At 44.5% G+C, this 16,384-nt stretch overlaps 1 protein-coding gene across 1 annotated transcript in view; it reads right to left on the bottom strand.

Moving 5' to 3' along the window:
• The window catches only part of LOC144773624 (transient receptor potential cation channel subfamily M member 2-like), a 536,579-nt gene that overhangs the window by 107,617 nt on the left and 412,578 nt on the right, over positions 1–16,384 (bottom strand). The window contains exon 17 of the mRNA XM_078658772.1: positions 524–675. Within this exon, the coding sequence (XP_078514898.1) occupies positions 524–675 (152 nt within the window). The remainder of the gene's footprint in view (positions 1–523; positions 676–16,384) is intronic.

Genomic DNA, 16,384 nt, shown 5'->3' with positions numbered 1-16,384 from the left:
TGATCTGGACAAAAGTGGGGTAGATTGCGACAAAGGGGCTAAAACATTGCTATAAAGTAAAGTAAAGTCCACATTTGTAAAGCGCACAATCACCCGTAAGGGTCTCTAGGCGCTGGGGGGCCGTCGGGAAGATTAAGCGAGCTATTGCCCAGAGTCACATGGTGCTGGGCTGACCTGCCGCTGGAGCCGGGGATCGAACCGTGGTCCCCAGATTCCAGCGTCAGTCGCCCTGGCCGCGGCGCCACACCTCTTCCACTATGCTATGGCAGGAGGAGCACCTAAACGGAAAAACTGCAGTTTTCCTGGGTCTGGGAAATCCTTGCATCGGCACTGATTGCGAAGTATATTAAGTACTAAATGCACATGCTCTCTTTAGGGACTCATATAAAAATGGGAACAAGTTGTTAATATAAACCAGGAAATGTGGGATGAAACAGTGTTTTGAAAGAAGAAACATCAGTCTTGGGAGCTCATCTCTGTGTGTGAGGAGAAGTTGCACCTTATTGCCAGGTTAGACCCTCACCTGCCATGGCACCAGTTCATCCGGCACTGGGAAGCGTTGTACATTGGAGTTGGGGTACATCAGCTGCCGGGAATTCACGTGGTATTCACATTTTGAGTACATACGTTTGTCCCCAGTGGTTGGCTCCTCAGCTTCAATGCTCTTCTGATGCACTGCAGGAAATAAAGGATAATAATTGTCACAAAACACACCAGGCACTGGTAGCTGCAGGGCAGTAAAGAGTGGAAGATGCAACAAGGGAGCACACCCTCATGATACACTGAAGCAGACTGGAGGACAATACCATACCAGCCTTTCATGTAGCATAACTCACTATTGCTGCATGACCCCCTGTGATAGAAACCCACAGCCAGTCTGGTGTTTTCAGCAAACAATGCTTTAAACACAAGGGATTGTTGAGGCAGTTATTACTATGTTAAAAGTCAAACCACTAGTCTTAGAATGCTGGTGATGTTGCAGAAATGACTCCCTAAATGCAACTGACACTCTGGTGTTATTGAAAACTCCAGAGATTAATCTATTCTCTTAGGCAAATGTATTTTGTTCAGACCATGGCCTAGAAATTAATATCAGGAAAACTAAGTACATGGTCTTTGGTGTCCATAGGAAAATATCCAAGAGTAAGGTATTCTTAGGGGGGATAGAGTACATAAGTTTGACTACTTGGGCGTGAGATTGGACGATTAGCATAGAAAGGTAGCATAGGTACAGAAAAATGTTATGACTCTAAAACAAAGAGCAGGGTCTATCATAAGATTTGCCAATAGAACACCCACTTTTTCTATCTCCACCGCCCCCCTGGAGATAAATAAAGATTCAAGCTTGTGTAGGAGCAATATATGGGGCAGACTTATGGGGGCACTGTAACCTTGGTGACCTTAAAACAGCAGAAAATACCTTTATAAAGACCCTTTCGAGTCTCCCCACCGGTGCGCTGATGCTGCCACTTACACTCAACCTAAACCTAAGATCAATTTCTGACATTGAAATGTTTAGACCTATCCAATATTGGTTAAGGGTCTGGACCAATAAGGATCTAGAACCCTATAGGGATTGTATTAAAGTCATATTAGATGATCACCATGTTGGGAAAATTCACTGGCTTGTCCATATTAATAAGTGGCTATTCAATTGGGTCTGGAAGGTTTTTGGCTGCAGCCTACTTCATTACCTCCAAGATGCTCGACACAAGCTGAAAACGTCCATTTGGGATTTTGTCCTAGGAACTAAACTTTCTGTAGCATCTTTTTGTACCCTGGTATACTCCTTCCTGATGTTTAAGTATGTACCTGAGTATTAGCAATATTTAAATATGGGTACTAACCCTGCTGCACATGCACTTATGTGAAATTTAGATTGGGTATTTTACCGTTGGCCACGGTTACTTTTTCTGGACGAAAAAGGGAAACGTATCGAATCTTTGCCCGATCGGTTGTCAAGCACCTGAGAATATTGAACACATGTTATATTTTTGCAAAGGAGGACTTTGAAGTGCACAGCAGTCCTGTCCTTCCTGCCCTGGCTCCAGGCTCAATATAGAGGGGTATACAGCTCTTTATTCAGGCTGGGTCCAGCTCCTCCCTCCCATCCTGGCAGGAAGGCCCACCACGTCACTCCTAAGCTCCTATTGTGTGTGGCTGTCTTGGAGGAATACACAAAGCACAACTGTCACCCACCCCAGACATGTGATCAGAGAATGACATCATGCAACAAATGGCTAAAATAAGAAAATGTCAACACTCTAAAAGTCCAAGTCTAGAAACAGCAATGATGTACTCAATATACAAACAATTAAACGTTTATACCTTAGGACACAGAATTTAACAAAGTTGGTGTGCATGCTCTGAGGTGGTTCCATCCTCCCACCTATTCAATAAAGAAGAAACAAATCTAGGACATAGGTCTTAGACAGAGTGCGCACTACCTGCTTTCACTCAAAATGAGTGTTATGGCATAATGTTAATACATAAATGCCCAACAATTATCGAAATCTCAACAATGATATCAAATAGAAACCAATCCTGTACAAATCGTTAAAAAAATTACAACTTCATTCAGCTGCTTATCTTCAAGACTTCTTGTTTTATTGAAGAAGTCCAACCAATATTCTCTTGATCCAAAAATTAAAGAAAGGCGTCTTATGTGAATTACATCATTCCCAATGCATTTTGGGTGTACAAATCACCCTTCATCAGGGGAAACGTACAAATGAACATACATATAATAAGACATGCATATAGGTAGAAATACATTATAAATCAACCAATGGCCTGCGACATCCGGAAAAATCTAAGTGAATACGACTTCTAGAATAGAAAACTGATGTGCATAAAAGCGGCTGTGAGAGTTGGTATATCTAGAAAGATATAACATGCTTAAAGAGTGCAACAGAAAGAAAAAATGTGAGGAACATGTGAGGAACAAAGTTTTCTTATTTTAGAGCATTTGGGTAGCAACATGTAGGGGCAGTCTATGGTTGCTCTGCTGTGATTTCTGACACTTTTTTCACATAAGGGACTTCCTACTTGCATGAGACTAGTCATTCGGGTTGGTGACCCCTATGCCATCAAAACTACATGCAACCCCGGCTCATGTGGATCTGATTAATTAGATAGCCTACCTTGAATGTGACTTCTGTCCAAGATCTGGATCCGGACACATTGTTATGCCTACGTATTTTGGTTTAGTTTGGTGGTATTGTACTAGGATGCGGCGCCTCAGGGGACTGTGCACTTCTATATATTTGTTTACTCTCTTTGGGGAACGGTGCTGTAAGGAGAAGAGAACCACACTACCTCTTCTAAGATAGGCTAAGCCTAAACAACATTTGAACACTCCTTAGCACACGTTACAATATTAGCGCAGATTTGCATATGTGTATTCCACTCATACATAGGTTATGCAAGCAAAACAAATAAATTTTGAGGTCCTTGTCAGTCAGGTTGTTCCGCAGGTGTTGTTTTTATTTTGATCGATGTTACAGCCAACACGTGTTTCGTCAATAGGGAATGTAACCCTTGACTTTTTCAAGGCTGTTAAGTGAAAAGAGTAATATGTTTGTAACATTCATGATACGGTCTGAGCAAGATTATACATCATTTTATGTTACATTGGTAGGCGGTGGTGGGTCTTATTTATAGTGCTCATATACATTTGTGGATAATAACTTAAAGGAAGTTGTGTTGTGCAACCAACTTCAATTGTACATGATTTACACTCAGAAATAGAGAGTTTTCTCAGGTGCACCCATAGAGATATGGAGAAACCAGTGATTCGTCTTGTCATGCTTCTCTATTATCGTTATGCATTGTGCGACTTTTAACTATGGTGTGGATACCAATTTGTGAGGTTGCAATTCAATCTATAGTGGCATGCACGGTGTAAAGATGAAGTAAGTGCTCGGGGTACCTATTCTCCTCGAGTGTTCCTTTTTCTGTTTAAAGAAAATGGACCAAGGAAAAAATGTAAGTATATTCTCAACTCTTTTTATGCTTAATAACTCTGTTGTGATATCTCCAAACAGTTTATGCTTAGTTACTCACCTTCCTTGAGGTGATAATTCCAACCCTCGAAGGGGTATCTGTTAGGGGACTTCGGTATCTTTATTGAGTTGTTCTTAGGTCATTTGCCAAGTGTCGGTATGTTGTGAGGCAGCTGTAAGTCAATATGAAGTATATTAGGACTTCATTTGTCAATACTTTCCTAATAATGATTCTAAATGTTTTTGTTGAAATAGTCTTCATTATTTATTTAGGTAGGTAAAAGAGCCTTTGTTAAAAAAGTGTCAAGTGGTTCGTGACACGTGCACATTTATTTAGGCTTCAGTGTAATTCCCACCGATAATAAAATGTTTGTGCAGGATATTTACAATTTCTACATATACCGAATTACTATAGGTATTATGCTTTCAAGTACCAATGACTTTCGAGCTCGTATAATGAGCCTTTCATGAAGGGTGATCTTGTGTTATCCCTACTTCCTCTAAAGTTGTTGTGCCCCTTGTAGTCGTGAGAAAGCCTTGGCAGCGTGGTTACACTGCCAGTTCTCTAAAGCGCCCCTGCTCCTCGCTATTCTAAACTCGCTTGTAAGCTTACCTTTCGCCGTTGTTATTATCGTGTCCTTCTGTGTCCCCTCTGCTCCGTGTCAGGTGCAGTAATCTGTCTCCTGTATCTCGCGTTGTTAGATACTAACCGGGAACGCCCTAAGTCACGTGTTTCGTGACCGCTTCCGGTTTGGTGTTTGTTGATGTCCATGTCAGTGGGAATTAGCCTTGCGAACATGGCGGCCATCTTATCCTATCTGTAGTTATGGGATAGTCAAGCCCTTGGAGTCTATATACGACCTGGTTGCCACTATGCTGTCCAGGTGGTTTGACTTTGTAGATTCTTATCATTTTAGTTAACAGCTATCTATTGCTCACACACTTTGTGATCAGTGTCATTAATTATCTCGTGGGGGGCGGGCGAGTGGGGGAGTGCTCATACGTGCTCAGTGTTTATGGCTCCGTAATTTTCTATCAATTTAGTCACTCTGATTACGGGTGATAATATCTATTCGTTTGTGAGTATTGGTCAAGAATGGTGTCATCTCATTTTTCGATGCGCATTGCTACTCCTTTGTGAACTGTGAGTACTACAGTGGTTTAATTCCTATTCTCCATACAGAATGGGTACAGTACAAACTTTTGCCACAAGGTGGTCTTACCATTGTTATAATAGCAATAATTGTAATCCGGTATCATACACATTATCGATATATTGCACACATATTAATACCTTTTGTGCAGTCATGTTGTTATTACTAGGGGTGGTCATCATTGCTCATGTTTGCATATTCAGTAAACAGATATCGACTAACTTACAGTGTGAATGTAAAAATATACATATTCCTTTTCTAAGAATGTAGTACATATATACATAAATAGCGGTCCGTAGTCATTCTGGCTCTGTCTGGTTATGGTGTTATCAGTTATGACCCTAGAAAAAAGTGGTATTCTGGGTCTATGTTAAGACCGTGTTCCACACTTTTCAGAGTCATGATCCAAGTCGCTTCTCTCCTACGTAATGTCAGTTCCCTATTACCACCTCTTGGATTACAAGGTGTGTGTTCGAAACCAAAATATTTGAAGGAGTGATTGGTAGTTTGTTCTGGGCATAAGGACATATGTGCCGCTACAGGGTATCGCATGTCTCCTTGTTTCACTGCCCTGATATGTTCATTTATCCTCTCCCTTAAAGGCCTCTTAGTGCTGCCTACATATCTTTAACCGCATTTGCAGTCTAGAGCGTAGACTACATATTTGGTTAGACAGTTTATGGTACTTAGGATGCGGTATTTTGTGGTGTCATTCGTTCCTTGGAAATCTTTTTTCTTTTTGTAAGCCCATTTGCAGGCTGCACAGCCTCCACAGCTGTAGAACCCCGGTTCAGATAGCCATGTGTTCTTTATTTGTGTCTGGGGATAACTTGGGCTTAGTATATTTTTCAGAGTTCTTCCTCTTCTGAAGGTTATTGTAGGTCTTTCTGTTATGTGTTCCTTTAGCATAGTGTCTGTCCTTAGTAGGTGCCAGTGTCTGTTTAGACTCTTTCTTAGGATTGTTGCCCAGTTATTGTAACCAGTTACGAGTCTAATTTTGTCATCTTTTCCTTTCTTGGTCTGTTGTTTGTCCCTTAGTGTGTTCATTCTACTAACTGTGTCTATTTTTTCAGCTGCTTTGAGCAGTGGCTTCTTTTTGTATCCTCTGTTCTCAAATCTCTTAATCACCCCTTTCTTCTGAGTCTGGAATTCAGTTTCATTGCTGCAGTTGCGGCGTGTTCTGATTAGTTCTCCATAAGGGATAGCTCTTTTTTGATGTTCTGGATGTGCACTAGTAGCATGTAATAGGGAATTGCACGCCGTGCTTTTCCTAAATAGCCTGCTTTGAATTGTTTCATTCTCTATGTAGAATTCTACATCTAGAAATGCAAGTTTCTTATTGCTAAATTCCATTGTGAATCTTATGTTTTGGTCATTGTGGTTCAGGTACTCATGGAATTGATGTAATTTCTCAGTTGTGCCTGTCCAAATCATGATGCAGTCATCAATGTATCTGCCCCAGAACAATATATATATATTTTTTTTTATTTGTTTATTGAGGTAAGATGATTGATGCACTTCATGTTGCTTACAAACAGAAAAAACAGGGTAAACATATACAGTGCATATGCCTACATCCATAAATGGCCGGCTACCCGCACTCAAAATCAAAATCATTGGCATTAGTGTTACACGGCCCATCAGCCGACATCCAGCGGACCGGCGGCGTAATGACTGCTAGCATCCACATGTATGTCAGTGCTGTATTCGCTCACTTATAAATCAGTAATCTTACATTTTCAAAGTTCTTTGCTTCATATCTGGTACCGTAACTTAAACAAAACTAAACAATGTAGTCCCCAACTTTTAGTTCACCTTATGTATTAATCCTTCTGTGTCACAGCATCCTCCCTCCTCAGTGTCATTATTACGAAACTTGTACACTCTGAGTTGTCAGTGTCGTATCTGTAGGTCCCTCCATCTCCGTCTCCGATTCAGAACCAACATGTGCCAGTAAATATACCCGCAAGTATCCCCAATAATCCTTGGGCCTAGAGCCACCTGGCAGCTCTTCTTCATATGTTGCGAGCGTGTCTCGACAATACACCATATCTCTCATCCAGTGCTTTACCTCAGGGGCCCTTCTGCCATTCCAGTGCATAGACACCCTTCTCTTAGCCAGTAAAAGCGCTATGGCACAAAATTTGCGTTTCAATGCTCTAAGTTGCGGGATAATGCCCAACAAGCAGATTTTCGCATCACACAGCATAGAGGTCCCCAGCATCTCGTTCAGGATCTGCATGACGCCTTCCCAAAACCCCGCCACTTTGCGGCAGTGCCACGCTAGATGCATGAAGTCCGCATCATCTTGCTTACACCTACAACATTGTGAATCATCTCGCAAACCATACCTATGTAATCTCTGAGGCGTGTGGTATACCTGATGCAAATACTTGTAATGTATTATTTTCAAGTTCCCGTTAGGGGTCAACATACCAGTGAGCGCACAGGAGGAATCCCATTCCAAGTCAGTGAGAGGTTCTGCTTGTCCAGCTCTCCATCTGTCCCTAGCCTTGTGAGTATTCGCCCCCACCGCCTCTTGTACAGTTGCATACAATTTGGATACTAGATGTGACGCTGTCGGTGTAGTTAGGAGTAGTTGTAGGGGCGCGAGTGTGGGAGGTTCCTCCGGATGTGTCGGGTAGTGTTCCCTAAGCGCTCTTTGTAGTCTATAGTAGTTGAAACTGAACAATGGAGTCGGGTTTGTGATGTAGTTTAGCTTGTCCAGTGTTAGGAAGACCCCGCCATCGTATAGGTCCCCAAGAGTGTCTAGGCCCGCCCGCTTGAACAGATCCATGCCGACCCGCTCCTGCGTTACCGAAAGAGCTGGGTGATGTGCCAGAGGAAGTGTCGGTGCATACAGTGGTAAGCTGTGTGTTGCCTTGCCTATCAGCCGTCATGCCTCAGTCGTGGTATCAACTGGATTTATGTCACGTTCATGTAGTTTAGTGCGTTTATGTGTCAATATGTTGGCTAGTGGGATAGGGTCAGCGTCACCCGCCTCTACGGCCACATGTGTCAAGAAGGGCACCTCGTGGAACCAGTAATGCGCGTATTACGCTTGCGCGCATAAGTAATATAAATAAAAGTCCGGCACCCTGAAGCCCCCCTTAGCATATGGCAGCGTCATGGTACGTAATTCCATCCTCGCTTGTTTCCCCGCCCACAACAAATTAAGGACCAGTGTGTTAATATTACAGAATACGGCTGCGGGTGGTTTGATTGGGATATTATTAAACAAGTACAGGAACTTCGGTAGAAGCACCATTTTTACAATGGCCGCCCTGTCTGCCAACGATAGGGGAAGTCTGTTCCATCTCTTAACCTTGTCCTCCAGCGACGATATGGTCCGCCCGTAGTTCGTCCTTATCACCAATTCCGGGTCTCTGTGGAACCATACACCCAAATATTTCGTAGGCTCCTCCTGCCACTTTAAAGGATAGTCTAGTTTGGTCGGGCAGGTGCTGTCCGTTAAGGACAGAACTAGAGATTTATCCCAGTTAATCTGCAACCCGGATTGTAGGCCAAACCTAATGTACTCTCTCAGGAGTGGATTGAGGTGCTGGTCAGGGTTCTTAACATACAGCACCATGTCGTCTGCGTACAGTGAGATATGTATGGGTCTGGAGGGCATTTGTATCGCTGAATAGTGGTGATGCTGCCGGATCTTACATGCCAGCGGCTCCAGCACCAACGCGAATAGCATCGGCGAGAGCGGGCACCCCTGTCGAGTGCCTCTGCATATTGGAATGGGCTCTGATATGTACCTGTTCACTCTGATGCGTGCTGTCAAGTTTGAATATAACATCGTTATCCAACCCAGAAAAATCTGCGGAAACCCCATACGCACCAGTACTGCATGGATAAAGGGCCAGCCGATTGTGTCAAATGCTTTTGCTGCGTCCAGTAACACAGCCACCGCCTTCGATTCCGGTGTTAAATAATGGGCCAGTGCGAACAATGTACGAGTGTTATGTGTAGTCGCTCTGTCGGGGATAAAACCAGATTGGTCCGGCCTGATCAGCAAAGGCATAAGGGGTTTCAACCTGTCCGCTAATAAACTAGCTATGATTTTAGTGTCCACATTCAATAATGAAAGAGGGCGATATGAGTCGCACTTATCTACCTCTTTACCCGGTTTCAACAACGCCACGAGCAGTGCTTCTCTCATGGATGCTGGTAGCGTCTGAGCTTCATGCGCCGCCCCGTACAGCCGCACCAAGTATGGTGCTAGTGTGTCAGCGTACTTTTTATAGAATTCCGTGGCAAAGCCGTCCGGCCCAGGTGCTTTGTTATTTGGTAATCTTCGAATGGTATCAGCCACTTCTTCCACTGTTACCGGGCGTTCTAGATATTTCCTGTGCCCTTCAGCTAGCCACGCCAGCTCTATATCTTCCATGTAGTGTAGTAAATCACCCTGTGTCGGTGAAGGACGCGCTGTGTAAAGTGCCTCGTAAGTTTTCATAAATTCAGTTAATATCCCCTTGGTGTCCGTGATCACCTCCCCTGTGTCCGTGCCAATGGACGTTATGTTTTGTGGGGCTCTACCCGCGCATATTTTTGCGGCCAATTCCCTACCAGGCCTCCCTCCTTCCCCATACCTCCTCGCTGTCGCACGTTTTGACACATACTTCAGTTCGTCCGTCGCGAACTCATCGTATTCAATTAGGAGCGTTTTAATTTCCCCCAAAACAGCAGCGTCGCCCGTCCGGGTGTACGTTTGTTCCAGGGTTTGTATAGCCTGTTCTCGTGTGTGCAGTTGTCGTCTGATATCTTTGAGGATGCCAGAGGTGGTGCTGATACAGATCCCCCGTATCGTGGCCTTAAAGGCCTCCCATAGCAGACTAGGGTCTTCAGTAGTTGGGGCGTTGAGATCGAAGTAATCTATTATAGCCTTGTGTATGGTTTCAACATATATGGGGTCTTGCAGTGCAGCCGCGTTGAAACGCCAGGTAAAAGGCGGTGGGTCATAATATGGTATAGCGATGTCTAATAGTACTGGACCATGATCCGAAAGTGTTCGTGGTAGGTGAGTTATGTCTTTTACCCACGAAAGTATCTCCTGCGTGCCCAGCCAGTAGTCTAGCCTAGACCAACTATTGTTTGCTGCATTTATATGTGTCGCTATAGTCGTTACTGGGTTGCGTGTCCTCCATAAATCTACCATGTCTAGGTCTTCCATGGTGTCTCGCAGCATCAACCGCGCTTTGCCGTGCTGCTCCAGCGTATGTGGTGCCCTATCCAGAGTATCCTGTAGGGTGACATTGAAATCCCCACCCCAAATTACGTGAGTTGTCTGCATGTCGACGATAGTGTGCCATACCTGTCTGAAAAATTCCGGGTCATCCACATTAGGCCCATATGTGTTTACTAATAGTATCTTCTGTCGCCTTACCACTCCAGCTATGATGACGGTCCTCCCTTCTGAGTCTCTATGTACGCTCGTGATCTCAAAACCCGTTCCCTTTCTGATTAATATGCTCACCCCTCTAGAGTATGACGAGAAGTTCGAGTTGGTGACAGACTCAGCCCATTTAGCGCCTAGTGTGGAAGTACTGTCTCGCGCTAAGTGCGTTTCCTGTAAAAACACAATGCTGACTTGTATCCTGTCAAAATAAGCAAAGAGTCGCCTGATCTTTTTCGGGTCGCCTAGCCCTCTTACATTCCACGTTAGAAATTTGAGCGTGTTAGTACCTGTCATGTGTGTGAACTTGGAGATCAATGGTATATATCTTACATTTATAACTCTTCCTGTACAGTGCGTTTTGACGTAAACATTTTACAGTGACCGGCATCAACGTTGGTACGCTCTGTACATAGACATCTCTCACATCATAATATACAACTAAGGAGTTCGCCATGCGTCTCAGACACAGAAATTGCAGTTGGAAATATTCAGAAATTCCCACCCTCCCCCCACCCACTTTAGCCCCCGAACTTTGCCAAAGCCATCCCTTAACAACCTTTAACTGTAATGTCAAATTCTTAGCGGGGTACACCCACTCGGGGGTATCACCAGGGTCACACGTCTCCATCCACATAGTGGACGTGGACGGTCGCAAATCCATGCTGTAGTGTAATACACGTGTTCTAGTTTCCCCAACCCCTCACCTCCTCCAGCTCAAGCAGGGTCGCCAAAGTGGCATAATGTCAGTACGCCATTTCCCCCACTATTAGTGACATCTGCGTAGCCACCAGACTGAGCCATGGTATGGACAATGTGCCTTCTGTCAGTTGAGCTATGTAATCCACATTTCTTACCAGGGTGGCAGGTACTAGGTCGTGACCACGCAATCTTCACATCCGAGTGGCAAATAACAAGAAATCCCCATGCCCTCTATTTCAGAGATACTCACAGTCATGCTGAGTCAGCCGCGGCACAGCTCCAGCAAGGTCCATACTTACAGTGAGTTCGTAAGTGCCACGCCAGGACACCATCCGCTACAAACACAATTGCTTAGGGGTGTGTGAACATGCGCTCACGAATGCAGTGTTCGTCGCCTGCGCCGCACAGACAGGCACCGAAATTCAGTTCCGTGCGTTCATAGTTTGGATCAGTCATTCCACATCGCTCGTTTCCGCACTTCGATCTTGCTGCTTGCGCCTTTTCAGTTGTTGCCGAACGTATTCCTGCGCCGCCTGTACTGTTGGTAGTATGACCGGTTTCCCGCCAGTGAAGATTTTGAGTTTCGCCGGGTATAACATTGCATATTCCTGTCCGAGTTCTCTCAGCTTCTTTTTAACTGGAGCGAATTCCTTCCGAGCCAGTTGCACCGCCATGGTATGATCCGGATAGAACTCTAGCGTGTTACCTTGATGAGTAACCTTACCCATTTCTCTGGCCAACCTAAGTATCGTGTCACGGTCTCGGTAGTTGAGCAAGCGGGCTATGACCATGCGTGGGGCGGCACCAGGTTTCGGCACAGGCGCAAGTGAACGGTGTGCCCGTTCGACCAGGAACACGGAAGACAGTTTCTCAGAACCAAATACCTCTTTCACCAATGATTCTATATAGGTCTCCATCTTCCCTGTGTTTGTGGATTCCGGCAAACCCGAAATCCGGACGTTGTTGCGCCTGGACCTGGCTTCCTGGTCCTCCACCTTGGCGCGTAAGCTTTCCACTGTCTTTTCCAGGCCTCCGCAGGACCTGGACATGGCCTGATGGTCATCCTCCACTTGCGAGATTCGTTGTTCGGCTTCCGTGATACGCCCGTCGTGCTGTTCAATTTTCGCCGTCATGTTGTCCACTCGTTGCACCACGTTGTCCAGTTTCCCATTCATTTCCTGCAGGCTCTTCTGAATCGCCCGTAGCACTGATTCCATGCCCGTGGCGCCCGATTGTTCCTGGCCCCCTTCCGCCTCTTGGTCTGTCGCGGCCATTTTATCTTGCTTCCGCGCTTCAAATTGGAGCTTAGTTTGTTGCCTGTCTGGTTTCCCCATGTCAATCTGCTGCTTTGGCGTAGTTTGTGCCAATGACAATCTGGGGCTGCTAGCCGTCGACCCACCGGCCGTGGAGTTGACGCGGTGTGTTTTCGCTGCAGCCCCCCACCTTGCTTTACGTGCAGTCATTAGCCAGCCACGTGCTTTGGAAATATGGCCGATCGCCTCCGTGCAGGGCCGTCCGCTCAGTGCTCCAAACGGCGCTATGATAGTGGCTGCAACGCGTTGGGGGGCCTCCCCTCAGATCAGGTGCGCAGAGCTGACGTGCGTGGCAGAGTTATGGGGTCCGTCCCTCATAAGTGCGTGCTCCATGCATACCCCTCACCTCCTTGGCAATGCGCAGTCAGCCTCATGACTCACGTGGGGGCTAGAGATAGCGCTTATGCAAGTTAGGTGCCTCTGTATGTTGCAGATATCTCCTGCTGGCCGCTGAGGCGTGCACAGTACTCACTGCGTGTCCTCGTGTGGGGGCCTCGCTGGCCGAGCGCTTCACAGGCGCCCGCTGCAGATGAGGATTCAAATGCCGCTGCTCTCCCTCATGTGCGAGTGGGACCGCTGGTCTTCGAGGGGCTCCGACCGGCCTGATCGACCAGTGCCGCCGTCAGTGTCGTGCGTTCCACGGGCGCCGCCATCTTGCCCACAGTGGAACGCACGCCGATATGGAGGTGCGCTAAGTTCTGGGGACCTTCATGGGCCTCGCTGAGCCCCAGGTGTCTTCAGACGGCCATTCACCAAGCCGCGCCGAGTGTCAGCTGCAGTCCAGGCACGCTAGGTGCTGGCAATCGCTCCGGGTTCCTGTGCCTCCGGAGCGGCCATTTTGAGCGGCGTCCGCGAGGGCTCCGGTTTTGTAGCAGTAACGACTGTTTCTCTCAGCGCAGGCCGAGTTACCGTGTCAGGAGAGGTCAGCCCCACATTCCGATGCACAAATCTTTGCTCAGCGCTTGTGTCGGTGGGGTTTTAGGGGGTCAGGAGTTGATAGAAGTGCGACTGCCCGGCGGAGCTGACTCGTTAGCCAGCCATTCCGCAGTGCGCCCTCTAGCGCCCTGGCTGCCCCGGATCACTGAAAGAATATCGACTACCAAAATATCGACTACCCAAAATATCGAGGAAAAAATATCTACAGCAAAAATATCGAGTTTGTATGTACAAACAGGTAAGTACAAAAATATCGAGTACATAATATCGTTTACAAAAATATAGTTGTAAAAAATATCGTATTTACTAAAAACAGTGTTAAATTAAATTAATATTAATAATTAATTACTAAAATATACTTAAAATTACTTAAATTAACTTATAATAATTAAATAATTAATGAAAGTTAAATAAATATTTTTTTATTTCATATTTATTAAACATATATATATAGTAATAAAATATAATAAAATAATACCCAAAAACTGAAAACTGACCCTGAACCCTAAAAATACCCCTTTACCCAAAAACTGAAAACTGACTCTGAACCCTAAAAATACCCCTTTACCCAAAAACTGAAAACTGACCCTGAACCCTAAAAATACCCCTTTACCCAAAAACTGAAAACTGACCCTGAACCCTAAAAATACCCCTTTACCCAAAAACTGAAAACTGACCCTGAACCCTAAAAATACCCCTTTACCCAAAAACTGAAAACTGACTCTGAACCCTAAAAATACCCCTTTACCCAAAAACTGAAAACTGACCCTGAACCCTAAAAATACCCCTTTACCCAAAAACCCAAAACTGACTCTGAACCCTAAAAATACCCCTTTACCCAAAAACCCAAAACTGACCCTGAACCCTAAAAATAAAAACAATTTATTTTACTATCTATAGTATATACTTACATATTTTCACTTTCTATATTATTTACAGTTGATATTACTGCACTTACCTTAAAAACGATATTTTGGCTGTCGATATTCTGTCCAGTCGATATTTTGTCCAAACGATATTTTTTCCTCGATATTCTGTCCAAACGATATTTTGGAGTCGATATTATGTCTGTGCACCGGCTGCCCCAGAACAATATATCATTGTTCCATTCTGATGCCGGTGCGCCCCAGATTGTAGTTTCTTCGAATCTCCCCATTACTAAATTCGCATATGAAGGCGAAAATCTGGAGCCCATGGCCACCCCCTGTTTTTGACGGTACCATTGATCTTTGTATAGGAAAACGTTATTATCCAAAATGGTTTCTACCATTTCTAAGATCATTTCTGTGTGTGACCATGCACTTGCTGGTCTCTTATTCATCATTCTTCTTACTGCAGTAAGCCCCGTTTCCCTCTTTATGCATGTATATAGGGAAACGACGTCTAGTGTGACCAATAGCATGTTCTCTTCCCATGGTAAGTCTGCCATGATGCCTAGTATGTGTTTTGTGTCCCTGATGTATGAGGGGAGATTTAACACTAAGGGTTTTAAGAACAGGTCCACAAATTCCGATAATCTCTCTGTTGGTCCTCCTAATCCTGATATTATTGGCCTGCCTGGTGGGGAGGTTAGGTGTTTGTGTACTTTTGGCACTGTATAAATACATGGGTACCTAGGTCTGTCCACTTTCAAGTAGGATAGTTCATGGTCATCTATGAGACCCGACCCATGCCATTTTCTCAGTAGTGTGTTAATGTAATCTGTGAGTTTCCATATGGGGTTATTGGCTATTTGCTCATAACATTCATTGTTATTTAGTTGGGTGAGAATTTCACTATCATAGTCTGTGCTTCGCATTATCACCATATTACCCCCTTTGTCAGCTTCCCTTATCATGAGTTCTCTGTTCTTACTTAGTTCCACGAGGGCTCTTCTTTCTCCCTGAGATAAATTGTCTCTGTGTAGATGTGTGACAGTATTTTTAGAGTTGTGTTTCTCAAGATCACACGTGACAGCTTTAAAAAATAAGTCTATATTGTTGCCAGATGTGAGTGTTGGTGTCCATGTTGATTTCCCCCTAAGATTGCTGGTGATGTTATAATCAATATCTATGTCTAGATCCCTCATAATTCGATCTGTGAGTAATACCTCATCTTCACAATCAGTCAGCGATAGGAGTAGTCAGGCATCAACAATGTCTTGTATACAGTAATCACCAGTCGTTATCATACCCAAATTTGGCTGCAATTCTTTATTCATTGTTTTGTTCATCTCGAAATGTTTTTTCAACTTTAGACGTCTTGTGAACTTAAACAAATCAATTTTGGTTTTACAAAAATCACCAACATCATTAGGACAAAAACTCATGCCTTTTTCTAGCACAGAAATCATGTCATTTGTAAGTACAGAGTCACTCAGATTCATTACAGTTACATTCCTTATTTCTTCTGATTCTGGTTCCAGGACCTGGTTCTCACCCCTTGTCTGTCTTGACCTGTTTCCACCCCTTTTGCCTCTCCTTGTCTTCCTTGCTGACCTGTATTCCTGTTCTCCCTGTTTCCCTTTTTTATTCTGTTGATTTCCAATAAAAAACTATTGTTAGGATCAGTTGTGCCACTAGCTCCCATCTGTCCTTCACTTTCACTTCCGGTAGAGTTGATAGTATCTATGGATGTTGAACTTGATCCTACCGAAATGGTTTCACTCTGGTTTTGGGTGTTTGTTTTAGGGACCAGGTGATCGTATTTTTTAGCGAAAGTGAAAACCCTCCCACTTAGGTAGTCACGTTCGTCTCTCTTTAGTTTCCTACTTTTCCTTAATTTTATGTCTGTTACATGTCGCTGTATTATATCGTTTAGTATCAAATAATTTTTGTTGGTCACATCAGGCTGGTTCAGTTCTTTTATTTCAAGTTCTAGTTTATCAATGTC

Source organism: Lissotriton helveticus, chromosome 8 (genome assembly GCF_964261635.1).
Source record: "Lissotriton helveticus chromosome 8, aLisHel1.1, whole genome shotgun sequence".
Classification (NCBI taxonomy): Eukaryota; Metazoa; Chordata; class Amphibia; order Caudata; family Salamandridae; genus Lissotriton; species Lissotriton helveticus.
The sequence above is the reverse complement of the archived record's forward strand: the minus strand, read 5'-3'. Positions and strand labels throughout refer to the sequence as shown.